The 22,684-nt window shown below is 41.1% G+C and overlaps 1 protein-coding gene across 1 annotated transcript in view; it reads right to left on the bottom strand.

The window, feature by feature from the left end:
• Positions 1-22,338, bottom strand: part of foxo3b (forkhead box O3b) — a 45,696-nt gene extending 23,358 nt beyond the window's left edge. The window contains exons 1-2 of the mRNA XM_030129321.1: positions 22,026-22,338; positions 20,931-21,657 (exon numbers count right to left, since the gene is read on the bottom strand). Of these exons, the coding sequence (XP_029985181.1) occupies positions 20,931-21,488 (558 nt within the window). The 5' untranslated portion in view covers positions 21,489-21,657; positions 22,026-22,338. The remainder of the gene's footprint in view (positions 1-20,930; positions 21,658-22,025) is intronic.
• Positions 22,339-22,684: the final 346 nt, after the last annotated feature.

The raw sequence follows: 22,684 nt of genomic DNA, 5'->3' as shown, positions 1-22,684 counted from the left end.
CTCACTGCGAATATTTGGTCTAAAATGTGCTTAAGGCTTGAGGTGTTCCACATTCTATATGTTTTCACGGTTTGTGTTTCTCTTAGTGCTGATACATTAAACACAAATATGTATAGTCGTGACTGTGTATGTTTCGAGGTATGTTTGTATGCCGAGTGATGACTGGACAAACCAGTATTGGGCGACTTGATGACACAAAAGCAGACTGCGCTCTCCATTGTCTGCAAGAGCTGATTCTGAGTAAGCTTTCTCGGAAGCTTGTATGCATGTGCATCTTTTGTTGTTTTTAGCTTAGTTTTCCCAGCATGCCCTGGAGTAAAAAGCTTGCTGTCCGTCTGGTGCACTATTCCACGCTAACTGGGTCAGTGGCTAGCTGAGTAAGGGGGTAAAGTCAGGCTAAAGTCACCCACTGTGTGTCTATGTGGGCATGAACATGGGTGGGTGAGGCAGAGACACCAACGCTCACCGTGATAAGTTCAAAGCTAGGGCATGGCGAGAACAAGACGGAGACAAGATTTAAACAAGGAAATACAGACAGCCAGACGGGCAAGAATGCGCTTTACCTCATCTGGGCTGGGCTCCATCTAATATGCAATGTGTGCTGAGTGCTAGGGTATGAAATGAAGGGTTCGTAATAAAAGAAAATGCAGGCTGGTGTGAAAGGGTGAGATGTGCAGATATAGAGACAGACAGACTTAGAAAGGGAGGGCAACAGAGAACACAAACTGCTGCGGGGTGCTTTTAATGTGAAGTATGTAGACAGACATGGGTGCAGAGGGAGTAGTAAAGTGAAGTGTACAAGACTTTATTTTGTCTGCTTTTCACAGTCTGCTTGTCTGGGTTAGACTACTATGGGCAACGCCTTGGGACCACCACTTACAGGGGGTGCTTGGGTGTGTATATGTGTGTGGGAGCACTTAGGAGTGGAGTAAGCACTGTAGAAGAATTTGGGTTAGCGTGAATTATTCACTGGTATAGCTGAGTACAGCAGGCTTCTCCTTGGGCGGTGTATTCACTTTAAAAGCTGGGGGAGGATGTGTGGGATAGCTGTGGCAAAATCCATTGCAACTCAGTGGGTTTACTGTGTCCATAAAGTCACAACCAAGCAGATTAGATAACCAAATGGCCCTCTATCTAAGTCATTTGTGGTCCAAAGCTGTGCCTTGTGATCAGCGTCTGTGTAAAAAGCCAAAAGGGTAAACCTTTTAGCATACGTGGTCTGAAATAGTAGTAAACCTCGAACTTCTTTTCCTTTTTTCTCCTTTCATGCCACTTTTTATTCATAATCCTGCACCCCCCTCCTTGCTCTGCTCTCCCATCTCTTCCCACATTCAAACAGAGAAAAAAATAAATACCCTGCACTGCTATATTTGCCAGGAGTTGTCTGTTTGGATAGTGTGTGTGTTTGACTGACTAACACACTGTACTATTGCACTGTTGAGTGCAACAGGGCACCCCATGTTAAATCATTCCCTTCCCCCCACCAACGCTCCTCTGCCCTCTTCCTCCTCCCCCCCTCGCCTTTTCAACTTCCTTTCCTCTTTTAACCTCCTTGCTTTATTCCCCCTTTCCTCTCTTCCCTCAATTCTCTCGGGTTTGAAAGTTGGAACGTAGCCAATTAACACAACAGCCGGTTCACCAAACCGAGGTGGTGGAGGAGGGGAACACAGAAACATGGCTCACATCGCTACACACTGACCTACATACACTTCCACCCAGCTGATTGAATCCTACGTTGAGGCCTGCGGCCAATCATGAGTGGGGGTGGAGTGCCAGCCAGCCAATGGCATCAGCAGCTCTCCGTGGAGCTCTTGCACTGTCTCCATACAGTTTTCAGTAATCATACAGGGGCAGAGAGAATGAGACAGACAGAGAGAGAAAGGGTGAGCTTGACAGATGAGAGTCACAGAAAATGAGCAAAAGAAAGACACAGAAGGGGGAGAGGGGGAGACAGAGACTGAAGGCATGAATAGAAACTGAGGAGAAAAAAAAACGTGGCTCAGACAGACAAAAATAAACTGGCTGTTTCTTCCTCGTTTGCTCTTGGCCTCTGTGTCTTATGGCTGTACAATTGCAGGCAGATGAAGGCTAATACTGGCTAATGTCAAAGACTGGATTAGTGCCCCCATATTTGTCTTTGCTCCTTTCCCGGCTCATGCTGGGTTTTCCTGAGCCTGACAACTCTGCTCCATTTCCTTCATCAGAATTGGGCCTTTAACACCATGAGCATCCACTGAAAAGATACAAAAAAGATTGGATTTATTGCAAAAAAAAATTTGTCTCTCAAGGTTTTGCATATCTTTCTTGATGTTGAACTTGAGCTTTGGTGATCAACAAGTGTGAATGTTACTGAAACCCTGTAATACATCTGAAACTAACACTCCTCACATGTCACCACTTTGACAGTTTGCAGCTTTCTAAACCACTGAAATCTCTGTCTTGTTCTTTACTTACAGTTAGGAACAAAGATAGCCAAAGAATACATACTTGCTACTCAAGCAGAAATACTTGTGTGAAGAGTGAAAAGATACATTTTTATAAAATATACTGAAACTACAGAAGTAAACAATTGATGGACAAAAATGAACCTTGATTTAGCTCCAAATTACTAATCAGTTCTCAGTGTCAGCCAATTAAATTGAAACGTTATGATTTATTTCATGATTTATCTCATGTCTTTCAAAAGTTTTTGCCAGTGTTTGTTGTATGCATGATACACACTTAAGGATGCAACAGGGGACCACCTTTTCTGTGAGATTCATTTAGGATAAAATTATTTGGAAAGCAAAAAGCCAAGAAAGAGGCATGGTAGGAAAAAGTAAAGAGTAGAAAATACCAATTTTTATGACGTTTAAGTAAAATGATTGTTTATTAGAAGTCAGTATCTACGCTATGTGTTATCAGAAAATGGAGAGAATAAGTGTACATGTTAAGGACTGTGCAAGATAAAGTAATCAATAAAAGTAAAAGTAAAAGATTTACTGTTGCTGTGGACAACAGAGACACTGAGCTAATCTGAACACAGCACAGCCTGAAGACACAGATACTGCGATAAGTCACACACACACACACACACACACACACACACACACACACACACACACACACACACACACACACACGGACACCACACCTTTGACAGAAATGATGAGGGCATCCCTGGCAATGAGGAGGATGGAAAGATCAGTCTCCAGCCAAACTATCTCCACTCTCTAAGAGAAAATTATGTTCTACTGTGTTCAGTTTTAAAAGCGATCGAAACAACACACCGCTATCATTTTGCTGTGGCAGCAAAAAAAGGGGGAAGGAAGGAAAAAAGAGTCTCAAAAGCAAGACAATAAAAAGTGAATAATGCAAAGCGAAGGAAAAAAATGGGGCAGCTTCGAGGTGCAGAGAAGCAGCGTGAGGCACACTAACCCATATTTAAAGAAATGGAGGCTTATACAGCTCCCACAACTAAGCCAACGCTCTGGAAATGATGGATTATAGGAAGAGGAGAAAAGACAAAACACTATAATGTGGTGCCCGGGGACAAGATGGGATTTGAATCATTGGCTGTGCAGACACAAAACACATTTCAACATGCACACATGCAAAAATATGGAACAAGATGTAGGTGTAGCTGCTTATGTATACTCATATGCAAACACACCAGATGTGTATCTGCCTCACACATCCTGGTGCACACACATGCAAACAGTCACTGTACATTAATCAGACTAAAAGCCTTTCAACCACACAGTGATGTCACTGCACAACAATATTCAACAATCCACTCCCATAGGACCCAGTGGTCAGTGAGGGTCTGTCTCACTCTGGTGGTCCATATATGTCGCCTCCCCCCCACCATCCCGCTTCTTTTTCCTTGGACAGCTAAGCCGATCAGGGGCGATGGGTCTTCATGAATAATGCACACATTGACTCAAGTGCTCATATGAAAATGGATTCCTGACCAATATTGACCCGTCTACTTGAAACAAAAAACGAGCAGCACTCAACCTGCTAAGCTCTCTCCAGAGTGAGGGCTTGGGGATAATTATACTGTATTGTAAAAGTGAGAGGGGAGGAGGATTGGTGTGACCCTCCAGTCTGAATGATGTACGATTACAGACCATACACTCATGGTGAAACGGGAGGTTGGGGCCACACTTGTCGGATTGTCAAACAGCATCTGGACCCCATCCTCTATACAACTGTCTGAGTACAATTTGTCTCACCTCTCCTGAAATTTGCTTAATGAGAAGGGTTAAGCAAAAAAACAATTGCTTTTTATGTGGTCACACAAACATGTTTACCGCAGGATATCCAGGCTGGTGTTCATGGTTAACTTATGTAAGTAGCACAAGCTACTTTTAGGTCCACTGTAACGGCCATTATTACCCGAGAAAAGTTGCTTAATAGTACACTTGAATACTTAGACACAACAATTTCGTATTTTTTTCCTTTCTTGTGTATTTCTACTTTAGTTAATGATTTCCTTTATTCCTCGTGATTTTGACAGTCAACGAAGAATGTGTCTGAACTTGTCTAGTTCAGATACTTCCAAAATATTGATAGTTACAGAGAAAAATCTATGTATTTTGTTGACCTAACCTTCGTAACATAAGAAGTGACAATGGGTCAATTTCTGCATGACTGTTGCACATACACATTTTGAGGTAGCTGTGTTATCTTCCATCAGCATTAAACCATTTCATAAAGCCTGTTCAGCTGTTCCTCATATATATAAGGAATATGAAAAATAGCCTACAGGATGTAAAATATACTACCAGCAGCTGTTTATTTAAAACTGTGTTAAAGTTTTTGAGGGTGGATCACTTTTCCCTTTAATTATCCTTGGCTACAGTCGCCTATAGTGTGTAGAGGCTGTTGCAGAGATAGTAACAGCATAGCAGGGTGGGACAGCACATACTGTCTACTCTCTTGACTCTCCAGCCAGATCACATGAGCTCCAACACTGTACGTTTCCCTCCCCCACCTCCAGTACGTTGAGAGAATGAACTCAGAGAAGGAGGGAGATGGCGGAAGAGAGAAGCCAAAGACATGAGGCCCACTTTCTTTCCCTCAGCTCTCAAGGCTGGCGGGCCTCACATGCCACAGCAACCTGGAAGGCTTCTTCAGAAAGGAAAGCAGCAGAGAAAGTTGGCCATGCAGGGAAAGTGAGGATCTCTCAGGGGGAAAATGTACAACAACAGCTGAGGCCAGGGCTTTCCCCTGCATTAGCCCAGCCCCCTCTGCGTACAGTACTACTCACACACGTGTCTACATATTCACAGTGAACACAAAGCCCTCACTATATCAGGGCCCCCCTCCACATTCAAATGCCTGGAGCTGAGCAAGGAAATAAGAAATCTCCACTTGGGAATGTCTGCTTGACTGTGTCCCACTTATAGTATGTGTTTTTTGGTTTGTGCCAGTATGCGTGTGTGTTTATGTGTGTTTTCTGCATTCTGTCCTTGCTGTGGAGCCATTTTAAGTCCGTACAGGTCTTGAGGTCAGTGGCTTTGGGTATCAGTTACTCTCTTTGGCAACACAGAGGGACTAAGTGATTGATGGACAGATGGCTCACTGGTTGGGATGAAGGTCGCCGTGGGAACAAAGGGATGGACTACAAGTAGAGAGGAATCTCAGATGCACGCACCCATAATGCCTACAAACACAACGCCACACAGGGTGAAGACGAAAGGCTGAAGGAGTGTGTGTGTGTGTGTGTGTGAAATAGAAAGGGAGGCTCTGTGTCTGGGTAGAGCAACGCCCGATGTGCTTTAGGGCTTCGGAGCGATTTCATGCCCCCATAAGCAATGAAATGCACAGAGCCAGACACACACTGGGCATTTTCTCTGCCCAGCTACCCACATGAAAAAAAAAAAAAAAAAAAGCATGGCACGTGTTGAGAGAGGATGAAGGACAGATGAGCAAATATAATAAACAGAGAAATCGCGACCATGAGCATTTAAAAAAACTGAAGCAGACCACTTAAGTACTTACGAAGCATCTTGCTTTCACTGTTACTGACCAATAAATGTATATCCACATACCAGTGCCAACTAAGAACTGGCTCCTGGTCTGTAAAATTGGTTCCAAGGCAGCACCAACAATTTGCTGGTCTAGAACCGACATCCACTTACATCAGGGGCTGGTGGTGAGACTATTGTGACCATTAAGATCAACTAGAAATTTGTAACCACAGTTTAAAGAGCTGGTGTAGTCTGCCTAACACATTGCTGCCCATAAAGTTGGAATAATTTTACTTTCAGACACAATCCTCTTTGTATTACTATTCATACACATCCGTAATAATCTTTGACCAGGTGTAATGATTACATACTGAGTCCCAGTAATATTTCATCTATCAAGAATAAATCACATTGTCACATTAATTTAATGAGAAAAGGCACAAATATTTTATCCACAATTTATGGGAGACAGTGTATAAAGAAGAAAAATCTGAGCTTCTAAAGAAATGTTTATAGAAAATTCTCAAGTTGAATCAGCTCTGACTGAACCAGCCCAGAACTAGCTGTAGGTTCACAAGTGTAAAAGGAGATGGTTCAAGGATTTGACCTGGTAACCTTGTTCTCACATCCTCAATTTACCATCTATGTTTTAGTCCTCAACATCACATATTCGTGCTGAATTTCAACCTTGCTGACTATGTGGGAGAAGGTGGAAGCGGTTCATTGCTAAGCTTAACTCGAGTTATCGTTGGTTTGTGGGTGAAAGGTCAGAGAGAACCTTTCTCTTTGGGTTACTGGGCCAGCAGTCAAGTTCTGACCTTTCCCTTCGTCAGCTTTAAGGTAGATACAGTATGCCCCTTGCCCATAAGCTTGGAGTCAGATTTCACCAACTCCACAGTCTCAACTTCAAGCTTAAAAGGGCCAAATTCTTTTGCAAGATTCATCTGTCAGCTCTTCAGGTCTTACTTTTCCCAATCAAACAAACTTCTCTAAATTATTTGGGCAAAGGTCAAGCCCGTTTGTGCACTGTCAGCAAACATAGGGGCAGAGTTATTAGGCTGACCCATATCTGCTGCTGTGCTCTGCAGGCATATCTGCTGACCCTTATCCACCCCCCATCTTCCCCCACTGTCTCTTATAAAACCCAGGTGTGCAAACACAAAGGTTTACCTAGGCCTCATAAATGATAACAGATAAGACGACAGGAGGACAGAAATGAAAAGAAAGGAGACTCAGCTCCTCTGATCCAGAGTGACCTTGTAATCTAGGTTTTGACTTGGCCTAGTTGAAGCCATATCTGTAAACTGTCACAAGAAACAGAAAACTGGAAGTTCCTGCATGAATGTATTGCATCACCCTGTCATAAGTTGAAGATACTAAATTAATAAAAACTATCATCTGACATCTACTTTGTAATCAGAAAGATTACAGGCTGTAAAGGTGATAAAATGCATCTCCAGCTGTCACTTCTGCTTATGTTAATTATTGCTAACGTGTGCATTATTTCCATGCATACTTTGGGGGAGATTTATGTCACTTTTAAAGAATTAAGAAAATATGTCTCTGTGGCATTATGGCACTTAAGAAATTAAACTGGAATACTTATTGAATTTATATAGTCCTAAATAGTCCTCAATCTTTTCGGCACATAACCACATACTGTATTCACTGATTTGCATTGTACAAAATTTGTTCATTTGCACTGTGTTTTATTCTTGCTACAAATCTATGTAGCTTTCAAAGAGATTTTGATCTTCATAAGGCATTTATGTGGTTAAATGAATGCAAAACATGTTTAAATTGTTTCTTAAACTTCAACCTTTATCCAAATGTCAGTTTCAATATCAGATTAAAGAGAAGAATAAAAGTTTAATTTAAGAAGCTGCAATTGATAATTACTTACGCAGTCATTGTGGTTCTATTATTTTTAACAACCTTTGACATTTTCATGTATTGAAAATGACGTGCATGCACATTTCCATCAACAGATCATACACAAACATAAATGAACACATTCACTATCTGACATAACTTCAGCTGCCGCCATACGCCTTGTCTTTCTGTTTCAGTGTTCAGTGGCTAAAGCGGGCTCAACAATGGCTTTCCTTCATCCCAGAGTAACCCGCCTCCACACTCACTCACATAACCTCTGAAGTCCTGGGCTGTAGTTGTGACTTCATGAAGAGTGGGATTAGTGCTAAGAGGCTGGTGTGTGTGTGTGTGTGTGTGTGTGTGGGATCTCGAGGCTGACCAACACAATGGACTCTGAATCACACATTCGAACATCCGAGCAGGCCTTGAAAGGCAAACACGCAAAAAGAGAAATTTTGTGCCGACGAACCACAGCGGGGTCTTTATGGGAACTATTATCAGATGCCCCGAAAGAACTGAAAACATCATTCCCTTGTTTTAATGAAGCATGGAGGATGTGGAACATTGGAGCCCAGCATGTGTACAGCAACAACATCTCGAGCTGTGTAATTCATACCAGAAACTGACACGCTTTGCATGTGTGACTCTGACCTATAGGATTTCACACAGACAAGAGAATCCTGTGTGTTCAGGGCTGAACAGGTGGCTGGCAGGATGGCTGCTTGATGGCACTCTCAGTCTTTGCTTATCAAATCTGGGAGTGCTGCCTCTGTGGTTGGAAAGCTTCCACCCATAACTCGGAACCTACAGAGTATGTAAAACTGTACTCAGCCTAGGCAAAATGTTAGCTCATTATGTTCGTCTTAGCCGCGTCTAGAGCTCAAGCATCAATTATATGCAAATAATTGAAGGTAGCAGCCATAAAATCTTTGTTAGGGTAGTTAGATGAAGGTGAAATGTTACTGTGAAGCAGTTGTGTTTATGAAACGTGACTCATATCAAGTCCTTTTTCTGTTTAATAAAAACCTCCTGCTGTTCCTGGCTGTGATATAAAACATCTCACACCCCGTGTAGTGAATTATTCTTTGAAAGCCTTATCTAATACTGCAGTCTACCTGTAATTTTATAAGATAACACATTAATGATTTAACTTTTAAAGTATAGCTCAAAAAACATTTCAGTTCTTTTCTGCCTTCAGTGAGTTGTTAAGTTTACTCTACGGAAACACATTTACATCAAATATGAATGGCAGTGGCTATTGTTTATTTGTTGTGTGTTATTAAAGGTTGTTTCATAAATTTGTATGATTAAATTCAAGGTCTGAAACACTTCTGGAATATTAATTTACTTTTTCATCATGATGGTTTCTTTATTGCCTTGAAATAAAAGGAAAGAAACAGAAAATAATATCAGTATTGGTACCGGTATCAGTCAAAAAACAGTCTTGGAATCACGAGTTTACTCTATAACACTGTAAGATCTTGACCTTATAAAGTGCCTTGAGATGTTTTTTTTTTGGTTATAGTGTGCCACTGTATAAAACTGAACCGGTTGTGAACATATTCTGACAGATGGAGTTGGAGGATTTGGTGAAAAAGCTGAAAATGGAAATATGTCGCCTACATACATTCAGCAACTGTTCTGAAATTCAACCAAGTTTAAGTCAATCTTGAAATAGATGGCAGATAGAAAAATCCTCTTATATACACTGCATAGTATACAGGGGTTGGACAAAATAATGGAAACACCTTCACCTCAAGATGATAATGCCCCAATCCATACAGCTAGAATTGTTAAAGAATGGCATGAGGAACATTCTAATGAAGTTGAGCATCTCGTATGGCCGGCACAGTCCCCAGACCTCAACATTATTGAGCAGTTATGGTCAGTTTTACAGATTAAAGTAATACGTTGATTTCCACCGCCATCGTCTCTAAAAGAGTTGGAGGGTATTCTAACTGAAGAATGGCTTAAAATTCCTTTGGAAACAATTCACAAGTTGTATGAATCAATACCTCGGAGAATTGAGGCTGTAATTGCCGCAAAAGGCGGACCTACACCATATTAAATTATATTTCGTTGATTTTTTAAGGTGTTTCCATTATTTTGTCCAACCCCTGTACATTACATACACTCAACCTGGTCAAACTGATCAAATACTTGAACGCCTTTCATTGCATAATTACTGCAGTGATCAGTAGCTTATACTTCAACTGCAGCACATTCTTTAACCCTAACTGCTGCAGCTTTCTTAAACAGCCATCAGTTTGATAACATGAAGATTGGACTGTGGATTCAATGGAAAAAGGTCACGTGGTCCGATAAGTCCAGACAGACCCTGTTCCAGAGACAGATGAAGTAATTACCCATCATGCCTAGTGTGTACTGTACAAGACTATGGGGGCAGTATTAGGATCCGGGGGTTGCTTTAGTTGGTTCAGCAATGTCCATAAATTGATGGAAATAAATGCATTATCTTAATGAAGCAAAGTCACTAAGATTATAGCAGTCCAATAAAATATAAGAGTGTAGGAGTTACTTTGTGTTTGTGTGAATACATCTTTAAAAAAAATTTAAAAAAGCAACCTCTGATGTGTCAAAGTGTGGCAGTAAAATTAGTTTTCCTCCTGGCTAGAACACTGAAACACATTATCACTTGACTGATACAACTAATCATAATCCCTGAGGATTTTTGATAATAACTATTAAATTCTGTGACTCACACATCTGGAAATGCATGACATGTTTGCACACACACACACACACACACACACACACACACACACACACACACACACACACACACACACACCACACACACACACAGACAGACAGACAGACTAAGGTGAGTTAGCTTAATTTAGCATGTGCTATAGCTTCCAAAACAGTTAATCTAACGTAATCCTGGTTTAATCTGCTGTCATCAATCTGGACTAACCCTGACTGAAAAGGAGGAGTAAAAGTGGATCAAGGGGTGTGAGATGGGAGAGGGTGAATAAATAGTGCAGGAAAAGCAGATAATGTCGGTTTGAACTGCAAACGTGGATACTTATGAAAGTGATTTCCCCCCCATGATATGCCAGTGGTGCCTCACTTTCACTCTAATGTTGCTCTCACCCCCAACATTTCTTCTTCTCATTCTTCTGCCTCCCTCCTCTGCCACAGAAAGCTTTATTGTAGTCAATTAAATGTTAATCAGTAACAGTAGCTCAACCCGTCCTTTGCAGACTCAGTGATGCCAGATAGGTGGAGTGGTGTAATTGAAAGAGACAGGCTCAGATGAAAACAAATTAATGTTTAAAAGCTAAGAGTCACACTGGTGAGGCAAATTCAGAGACGCCAACTTCATGTCATCTACGGCCAGATAATTGTTGACAGAGATGGCGAGGTACAGAGGAGACGGACACACTTGGATTCCTGGTCAACACACACAACAGAGGGCATGTGGACGGTATGTTGGTGTCAGTGTGTGTTAGCGGTGGTGGTGGGGAGATGGGCGAGTTGATTACGCAGGAGGAGGAGGTAAGAAGGGGCCCACTTCAGCAATGTGGTTATCGGAGAAACTGAGAAGCAACGCCAGAATGTGAGGCATGTGCAGACTGACTGTGTGTAAGTGTATGTGTTTAAGGAGAGGGGGAGGGGAGATACGTTCAGTAGGTCACTCTGTTATCAGTTGTCACCCAAACTGCAGGTCGTCCCTCCACCTGCTTGACAAGTTATCAGTTGCTATGGAAACACACCAGTAACCCCACCACCTCTTAACAGTCTACACAAGATACATGCCTATGTGCACCCACAGTTATTGGAATACTCATTAACTGTACTCCAGAGCATATTTCTTTGTTGCCCAGTAGGACTTCCTGTGCTAAACTGCCCATTTCCTGTTTGCTATAAACTAAATATTTTCATCATTATTCATTTTCAGGCCTGCACATATTAACTTCAGAGACAATGGGCCATCATGTATGAATTAAAATGTAATCTGCCTTTTTGGATCTATGATTTGTTTTTATGTTGTATTTTTTTGCTCTTTTCTTAGGTACGAGAACATTTTTATGAGTGGTTGAGAACTGTTTGCGGATAACAAAAACATTTTGTTTTCACAGTCCACATTCTATCTCTCCAGCACAATTAAACATACATCTTAGATTTGCAAATATTAAAAAATGCATGAATATCATATACCTAAGTACAGAATGTAGCTTGTCGGATTCATTCATTCAATTAGCACACATCTGGTGGCAACCTCTCTTATTTTAGTTTTAAGAAAAATCGAAAATAACTTGAAATTTTAGAGAATGTTCTTGTGTGAGGCTTATTGTGACAAATTATTATTAACCAACTGACTGCATGCTATAGAAAATATGAACTGTTTACTCAGCATGTTGAGCCTCATCTAGGCCTCTTTGAAATAAGGAAACTCTACAATCTACAAAAATATTGTTCAACATTGCAATAATATGACCTGCAATGAATAGAGAAACCACTAATTCATTCCAGTGAACTTGGGATAGATGACGGCTAAATGGGTAAATGATATATACAATGGCAGAAAAAAATATTAGACCACCCTTGTTCTCTTCAATTTCTTGTTCATTTTAATGTCTGGTACAACTAAAGGTACATTTGTTTGGACAAATACATTGATAACAACAATAATAGCTCATAAGAGTTTAATTTCCAAGCTGATATCTATCCATTTTCCATGGTTTTCTTGATAATAACCAACATCACTTAAGTTCTTACATCAATATCTATGGAACTGTACTGACAAAAACAGTGCTTTTAGGCATTCCACGTTTTCTTTTCTGTCTGTTTTAGTCACATGATACACACAGTACTTGATTGATATCACAGCGAAAGTGAAAAACTGATTTGTGAGCATGATGAATATAGGTGGCTTTTGTTGGTATAGTCACAGCTATCAGACACATAATGGAATAATCTCCTTTTTTTTTTTCGCTCATGAGCACTTTTTTTTTGCAAATGTACACTTGAAAATACACTTTACTGTTCTATTCAATCTTGATCTCTTCTTTCTCGAGGGGGTGTAGGTAAATCTTGAAGCGACATGTCCACAGGACGACTTTCCAGTTGGACTGGTTTTTTCCTATTCTGTTTGACATACTGTAACTAGAACGTTCTGCTCCAATTAATAATTGATCCTACATAGACAAAAGTGTCCTTTGCTTAATCTTTCTGTACGGAGGTCAAAGGTCAAAGTTAACAACAGGACAGCAACAGCTGTAACAGTTATTAAAAGTTATTCGAGTGTACTGGAATGAAGTCAGTGACTCATTTTTATTGGGCATTTTTGCAGGAAGGACCTTAAAACATGGTCCTGCAGTTAAAGGCTACCTCCCTGCCCCTTTACTTTATTGCTTTATGTTGAATTGATATGTTGGGTGTTCATCTAGGCTAATAGAAAAGATCTGCACTGAAATTTCCCAATGTTCCCCTTTTCATTTAGACTTTCTGAGAAACTTCAGAATTACTATGTAGTTATTTTCTGCTTACCAGAATTTTAGTTTACCAGCTCCTAATGACTTCCTGCAAGTTCTGTTGCACACTTTGCTTTGGTTATCTGCCTGGAACACTAGTTTCATGAACCGTTGCAAAAGATCAGTGTAATCTGATGTTGTATAAACTGCTGAGCAACTGTTTTGTAGTGTGAGTGTGCTTTGATAGCAGGATGAGAAATGTAATAGGTGCTGAAAAGACTGTGATACACAATGAAACTCTCGTTTTATACAGTGGTGAACAAATGAAAGTAAATGTTTTGGGAAAATTCCATCTTTGTTATTAAGTGAGTTGTGAAAATAACACAACGGTAAAACCTGTCAGGTTCAAGCTGTGGAATATTATTTTTTCTCTGCAACACTAGGGTTGAACAGAAGGACGATGACTAATAAAGCAGCTAGTGTGTTGACTTACTTCTTTGCTGCTGCCTTAAAACAAAAATGAAGATAACAAATATGATTAAGTAAGAGCACATAAGGCTGTAAGAGCTCTCAATGACTGTACATGAGACATAACAGCTGACAGCCAAAGTGCACATGCCAGTATAAAGCCACAGCCCACCCCAAGAATCAGTGTGTTCAACACATACAGCCACACACAACATGTAAATCCTGTCTCCCATCTCCCACATTATAAATGTTTTTTTTTCTAAAACATGTACCATATAAATCAGTCTTGAACTTTGATTTATCACAAAAAAAAACTCTGGGCCTTAATGACTATTCATATCCTTTACAATGTTCAATTTCTTCTCAACAACAATATGGCCAATTTGTCTCAAATGTCTCAGAAAACACTGTAGTGTTACTATGATGGCCACAAAACAACGAGGAGTCAAAGGCGTATGGCGCGTAATGGGAGAAGTGGCTCAAGACTGGTCTCCATTCATTAGAGACCACAAGTGATTTCTAAAGATTTGCTTCAGAGAAATGGCAACCGGCTACAGGGGGACGGCTTGTTTTTATGCTTACCACAGTATTTTACATCCAGACAAATGAGGCAGCTGGCAGGAAAATAATGAGGGATGGTTTGAGAGACAGAAGGAAAGGGTAGCAAAAAAAAGAAGAAGAGTTAAGAGCGATGAAAGAGAGACAGAAACTGTGAAAGAGTTAGCCTTTAGCCAAGAACAGGCTCTTAAAAATTAATACACTGATCTGAATTCATCCCGAGTGCATTGAATAATTGAAAAAGTGTCTCTGAGCAGAACAGATCGTGCAGAGTGTGACATGGCTGAGATGGCGAGGATGCAGAAAATTATGTGAAACCAACTGAGAGAAACAAAAATTAACGTTTCCTTTCTTTCATTCTTGCCTGGCCTTTTGGCAGTTATTTGCAATTAGGAGGAGAAATACAAGTACAAGCAATACACATTTTTTTGCATGTTTAACAGTCTGTACTAATGTGAGAAAAATCTGAAGGCAGTGAAAGACAGATGGAGGGATGGGGAAAAGGCCTTCCAAGGCCTGCTAACCCAGTTAGCACAATAAAGCGTTGCCATTGTGTATTAATGCAAACCACTGATATGTATTAGATTGTCATTTGTTATTTGAAGGATTTGCTTTTTTTTTCACAACAGGAGGAGTGAAAGGGGTGGACTTTGCCCCTAGAGACTGGAGTTCACATGCCCAGACTCCCATAGATTTTAGGCAATAAGAGTAATTTCATTAGTGTAGGAATCATAAAGTAAATGAATAAATATATATATCATGAGTCATATTTATCGAACAGTTTTAATTTATTACCTCCACCAAGGGGGTTATGTAATAATTTAAATTTATTTATCTGTCACCAGGAATACACAGTGATTACTGAACTGATTTTCATGCAGCTTGGTGGAACAGTGGAGGACAAACCCCTTAAATTTGGGAGTAGATCCATAAAAATGGGTGGATTCTGAAAGCATTCTCACTTTATTTACCCCCAGGCTAACTTTGGATGTTAAATGGCACAAGCAAGTTAAAAAGAAAAAACTAACCACCTACTGACACAGACTGATGAACTCAAACTGAGACCTTTGTTACTGTGGTAAAAGCAAAGAACTCATTGAGAAATATGAGCGAACGGTTCATTCTATTGCAACATTATCATGCAGCCACAGAACTAGAACACCCTACTACACTATACTGTCTGTAAAAAAACTAAAAACTACTTAAATTGATAGGAAGCATATTTTGTGTTTCATGCCAGGTTGGATTGTTTTCACTTCCTTGTTTCTATACTCTTCATTTTCATCTAACCGATTGCATCCACTGACAAAAAGGAAGAAAACGTAATGCATAATTTGTGGTTTGTTTATGGTTTAATAAAACTGTAGAACAACAGGAACAGTCTGCAGTTCTTGCTCCTTATGTCATTTTTCAAATGCCTAAACGTAGTTATAAAAAGTTTAACAAAGCTGTCATGTCTTGGAGACGGTTGTTATTACAGTCTTAATCTGTTTCTTCGATGTGCTATGACTGGATTAAACATTATGGCTCTGATGTATCTATATAGATGATTTACAGAAACATACAACGCCCACTTTTATTCAGCCAAATAAAGGCCTGAACTTCCACTCACTGGTGATTTTATAAAATGGCTAAAACATGCGAGCGACCACAGATTTTTAGATGATTTTTTTTTCTTTTTAGAGTAAGGCTCCTCAGGCATCTACAGAAAAATGTGTGAATTGATTGGAAATGGAACAAGAACAGAGCCTGGGGGTTTTCCTCAGCGTAGAGGTTGACTGCTCAGGGTGGCACTATTCAGATTTGGAGGTTTGCCTAGAGCTGGTGGGTTCCCATAACCCAGTGCCCCTTTAGCCTCACACACCCACAAACCCCTCCATTGGGAATCACAGCCAGAGGGTAGTTGTAATACACCAATTTGGAGCAAAGCTTGTTAATTTACTCCCTCAGAACCCCCTCCCTTCTCCTCCTCCTACTGTCTTCACGCCCTCGACCCCCTCCACTCCCCTTTTTATTGCCTTTTTTTGCTTCAGTTCCTTCAGCGTGGCACCGTGCCAGCTCCATGAGAGGCCTCCTGATTGTGTACTGAGTACCTGAGTGCAAACACAAACTCGCACACATCCACAGTCCCATCTTGGTAGCTTTTGTACTTTCTTCTGAATATAATTACAAATTCTGTACCAGCTAGTTACCTCATGTAAATTTCAGATCACGCTTTATGTCTGTTTGAGCTTTAAATTCCAGCTACTAGTCAACCAGCCACTAGTCCTACAATAACACTTAGATTGCCTTATGAGACTTATCGCACACAAAGGCCTTGTCCTGCTCTGCATTGATGGACAGCCAATGAAAAGACTAATGTTGTTTTCCTTTCTTGCTGTCAACCCTGTCCCTTTTGTCAACCCTGTCTGCTCTGATAGGAACAATAAATAATTTCGACTCCAAAGAATCAACACTTTTGGTGAGCTAGGCCATTAAAATGATAATCAACATTCCCGGCGGCCTTATGAGGGCTGTTTTCCATACGCCTCCAGACAAAGTCAGATGGGGGAATGTATGGAAGGTGGGGCGACGGCCTGTGTCTATGTATATGAGGGTAATAGCAATGACCGTCATCTGCTCTTTGTCTATGTGAGGTGACAGATCTCAACAGAAAACGTGTGCTCTGTCCATCAAACCACAATATCCATGTGTTGTGGTCATGCTGCCTTAGTTTAGTTTATTTTTCACTGAACTCTTCATTATTTTCTCAATTGAATGAGTAGCTGTTTGGTTACAAATAGTCCAAAATTTATGAAAAGTATTGGTTCGTCTTCAACATTTCCTAAGGTGACATCTTATTTGGTTCACAAATCAAAGACATTCATTTTACTGCCAGAGAAGGTAAATAAACTGAAAAAAATTAAAATCTAAGAAGCTGGGATCAGAGAAAGTCACTTTTTTTCTTTGAAAATTACCCAAATCGATAAATTGTCTATCAAAATAGTTAGAGATTAATTTAATAGTTGACAATTGATTGATTAATCAACTAATTAATATAGCTCTAGTTTAATCAGGGCATTAATTACCTATTCATTACCTTTTCAAGACAATCCTATCTCTTACATTTCTTTCATACTATACACATGCACATCCACCAAAGCATTTGCTCACTTAATACTATCTACAACAAAACCAGTCATCGATTTTCTACCTGTAATCAAATTGGCTGCTGTTTTGTTTTACATGTTATAGTATTGGTATTAACTTGCATATGCTTACAATGTTCTTCGCTCACCATTTATACTGATTTAAATGCATCTTTCTAAAATTAACCAAAATGTTAAAAAAAAAAAAAAAAAAGGATTTGCGTCAAACCTGGGGGTTAAACTATTTTCAGGCTCCTGTTTAAATTAAGATGTGCAGTAGAGACTAACAGTCATGAACCTTGGTGATAAGTTTAGACATGACCAGACAAATGTACTGTATATGTCTGAGCATGTCTGTCTGTGTGGGAATGTATGTCAAGTTTAAAGCAATATGGCAACCTAAGAACTCCTGCGTATTGGGAACTGTATGTACTATGTATGTGAGAATGTGCAGCTGTTAAAAAAACCCTTCACCTGAATATCACAGTTGTGTATAGACATATACTGTATATTTTGGTGGTGTTTCACTGTGACATAACTGGGACTTGGCCTGTGACGGGCAGCTGTTGTTAACAGAAAGCCAGTTAAAGCAGGGTTAAGTAACAGTGGAGCACAAAGTTCATGCATCCAAGAATACTTGCACGTACAAGCTCCCACACACACACACACACACACACACACACACACACACACACAAAACATATATGATTAAATGAATACACCAGCCTGTGTACTTGCACACTAACACGCACAGGTGCACCTAATCTTTCGCTTATGCAAAGACACACTGATGAAAGACACACACACACAGTGTTACAGGCGTGTTTACAGGTGCTATTTTGAGATAGAGGCTGTCACTCCCCCACCATTCCGAAGCTTCTCTTAGCACACATTTCATCAGACCTGCCCCTCTAAGACTGAACTTGCTGGAAAACTCTTGGCTGTTATCATCTGTGGTAATAAAAAAGGCTGACCGCTCTGTCACTTAGCTGACAAAGCTAGAAGGATTCTCAGTTGATGACTGGAAGGAGCCTAAAAAATATTTTACCGTGGCAATAACATGAGTTTCAGTAATAATCTATAATTACAAACTGGCCACCTGTTGAACTGATGCATCTAAGTCAAAGAAATTAATAAAGAAGTCTGTGTCACTAAACATCAAACTCAAATTAATCTATAATTCTTGTTAGTATTTTTCCTCAGAGTCAGTAACGCCTATTGAGAGGCCTAATATCCACCTCAGCCTCTGCCGATATCAGTAAGTTTGTAAAATGTGCTTTTGCTGTTTAAACAGATTAAACCAAATAAATTACTTATTCTATATTGAACTATAGTTATGTATGTTTTAACTTGAATCAGAAACTGTGCGATAAGAGTTAAAGCTAATCAAAAAATATGAATCTGTCCAGACATCCAATTCCTGTTAAGATTCGGCTTAACATAAATAATATTATTAAGCTTTAATACCACAAGCATAAAAAGGAAAGACCATTGCTTTCATGCCCATCAACGTCGGTGTTGACATACTGTTCAATGTCTTTGTTGTGTAAAAATAAGTAAATGACCAAACCATTAAAAGTCTACCCAGTGGCTTCTTTTGGTTAAAGACAGTCTAATGTGATAAAAGATTTCCTTGTGTTGTGCTTGGCTGTCTTAACCTACTTTAACCAAAGCTAATGGTTAACTGACAAAGATATGAAGCTGGATGACGCAAGTGGGAACCTGGGAGAGAAACCCATGGGGATTACTAGGATTTGCTCAGCAAATCTCCTCAACAAAGGTGCCCTGGCTGCATGAAACTGTAGGTGTTCAAGCCCGGCTCTGTGTGGAGGTGAAACTTAAGAGTTTATGAGAGTGAAATGGAGAGTGAAGGGGCTTGGACAAAGTCTTCACACAGAGGTAGCCTTCTAAACACCTGGCTCTGTGGGTCATCTTTTATTTCACAGGCTCCTCGCTACAACTGAACTGCAGCTTGTGACATGTTCAGGCCTTAATGCTAAAGATCCTGCTAGCCGGTATGACACTGGTATCACCCTATGAAAAGTTATAAAAAGACTGAGGATCAGTGTGCTTCATCTATGCGATACTCGTTTATAAGTCTTGTTTGTAAGTGTCTGACATAGGAACAACGGATTGAAAAACTATAAAAGGACTTGCTTGTGAGCTGGAGCCAAGATTTACTGACAGACCATGTGTAACACTAGACCTCTGACAGCCTGGCCCTCATGCCCGAAATTCCAGGAGTAACAGTTCTTCATGGTGACAGTGGACCCGGCCTTGACTCGGGGGGGTTGCGCACAACCTCTGTCTTTGCTCTTTACTCAAGTATATCATATAGCATAACTTGAGAAGCTCTGACAAAATATGGCCTATAGGCACTGCACCCCACAGGACCACTCCTTCAGCCTGTGATGGGTGTTAATCTATGCTCTCTGACCTTCTGCCCCTCCCTCTCTTTCAGTCTCTTTTCTGCAGGCCCCATATGTCTTTTGGCTGACAGAGCAGCATTTTAAAACAGGCTTTACCTTTAACAGTTCATCCAAACTTGCAGCAACCCACTCGTTATGTAATTCCCTCATGGTGGGATCAGCAACCTTGGCAGTTGCCTACCTGACCCAGGAGACTGACACAACTCTGCCAAGGTTTACATAACAAACGGCAAACACAGCAATGCCACTGTGGTTACAGTAACAGGATGAAAAGTACACTCAATAAAAAGTCATACCACAAAAAACCTGAAGTAACAGATTGGTGACATCAGTGAAGCCACAGGTAGACAATATTAGTAATATGTGGATTTTTTGCAAGGGGAAGTCAAGATCTTCTGGGGGTTCACACATTTCCACAGAGACTGATTGTTAAGTCCTTGTGTTTATGTTATCCCTTGTCCTATTAATGGATTAGCTGCTATTCAGTAAACTATCTTATGTAATTGTATCATTCTCTGAGTCTTAAAGTGGGTTGCGTCACTCAAAATAGGCTACTGTGTTTCCAGACAAACCGGTTACAACGTTTCTGTTTGCACTAATTCCAGCCATGTGACTGTGGCCTCTGAAGGATACTATGCACATAACTCATCAGAGGCGTCAAACAAGCAAACATACAGAAAAAAAGAACAAAGACCTGCTTCTGATGTAATTGACCTCCACAGTGATGCGCTTCTAAAACCATTCTCTTAATGTCACCTTTGCGTCGATTTAATAATGTGTCTATGGCTGAACCTCTGCGCTTCAAACGGGAATGATCCTAAAGTCCCCAAATGACATTTTTCCTGCATTACCAGTCGGATCTGTCATTTCCATATAAATGATAATGAGAGGTATAATGACTAGCACACGTCTCAAACAGACGCTCATAAAAAAGCGTATGCTGAATAATTGTGTGCGCGCCTTTCTGTCTCTCTGTGTGTGTGTGCGCCAGTGGGTTTACAAGCCACATGCTTTTTGTTTTTGTTTTGATGGAGGAAGGAGGGGGGCTTGCTGTGTGGGTGGTGGGACTACTCTTACCTTCCATCCTGCAGAGCTGTTACTGTCTCCTTTGTCTTTGAAGTAGGGGATGGATCTCACCATCCAGTCATAAATTTGGGACAGTGTCAGTCTCTTGTCCGGCGCGCTCTCAATGGCTTTGGTAATCAGGTCGGCATAGGAGAGATTTCCCCAGGCGTTTCTGCGCGATGATGCTTTCCTCGGAGTCTGCTGGGTCGCCAAACTGGTGGGTGTCAACGCGCCAGAGGTGGCCGTCGGAGAGTGCGAAGAGAGCGGGGAGCCACCGCTCTCCTGGCCGGGGGAGGAGAGCGCTCCATCGGCCACGGGGCTGTTGCTGCTCTGGTCCTCTGTCGCAACGCCGGAGCCATTGATGCTGATGGCCGTAGGGGTGGCACTGTCCTCCTCATCATCCTCTTCTTCAGGTATTATATCTGTGTCATTGCTCTCTGGTTTCACCGCGTTCGAGTCTGGTCTTGGCAGCGGCCAGGTGCAAGACCTGGGCCGCTTCTGAGGCTCGAAGTCCGGGTCGATGACCACGTCCAAGTCCGGGAGTGGGTCTGGGAGCGCAGCCTCAGCCATTGTCTCCTGCTCCAGTCACAATCTCACCCCGGGTCCAGGTAATAAAGTTAGAAGACAAGAAATGAAGAGCTGTCAAAGTCGCGTCCCATGAATGCGCGCTCCCGTTCTTTGTTGCTATTCCACACCAGCGAAGTCCCAACAGGGCCACGGACAACTTAGTTATAAACGCCTGTTGAAGACATAAAACAAGGCTAAACACATCCAGCAGACTAGGTTAAAGCCACTTTAAATACAGTCTAATCTGATAAACATACAGGGTGCACTGCAGGACACCGATGCTACATGAGGTTCATACATATGTAAATAGACACTTGGGTTAACTGTGGTTTAAACAGGAAAATAATACATTCATGCTTTTTTATTTTAACTATTCAAACACTTCTTGCGCATCAATGAGAGCGCCATAGAAAATCCCGTACTGGTGGAGTGAATGGAACTGAATCCGCCAACTGGAGATCAATGGTTCAAATAGGAGAAAGTCCTCAAGCCCATCTCTGTCTCAAACATAAACCCCCCTGAAGACTTTAAATGAAATACCTTGCACAACCAGTCACTTGCGCTCCGTGTTTCTAAAAACCAGAAGAGTCTAGATCCCGGATTGTCCACAGCCTCTTCCAGATGCCATCTTGACTCTTTTCTCTTCCACTCCTCAGGTGCGCTCTGCGATAAAGACACAGATACGATGAATGCAGGGCAAGTCAGTGTCGATGTGGAATAAGACTGCCACCTCACTCTGGGTTACTACTGTATCTCGATTTGCTCCCCACGCAGCGCTTCACACATACATACACACACACACTTACATACACACACACACACACACACACACACACACACACACACACACACACACACACACACACACACACGCATGGAAGTCGATCAAGGCCAGCCCCCTGGATCCTGTGCAGGATCGCCTTTTAAAGAGACACGACAGATAGTCCACGGAGGGACAGCGTGGACCTGTACACGGTGCGACAAACGAGGATACGTCCGGACATGTTGATAAAGAGCGCAAAAGAGAATAAAACTGAACTTATTAAGAACAATTGATTTATTGATGACAAGTTGAGAAGAGAAAAGTCCAAATCTCATTTGAGATCAGGGGCCACATACAGACCAATATGATCTCAAGTGGAACAATAATAACACACAGTCGCGGAAAAAATTATTAGACCACCAAAAGTCATCAAAAA

This window comes from Sphaeramia orbicularis, chromosome 24 (assembly GCF_902148855.1).
Source record: "Sphaeramia orbicularis chromosome 24, fSphaOr1.1, whole genome shotgun sequence".
Taxonomy (NCBI): domain Eukaryota; kingdom Metazoa; phylum Chordata; class Actinopteri; order Kurtiformes; family Apogonidae; genus Sphaeramia; species Sphaeramia orbicularis.
This window is presented reverse-complemented; position numbering and strand designations above follow the sequence as displayed.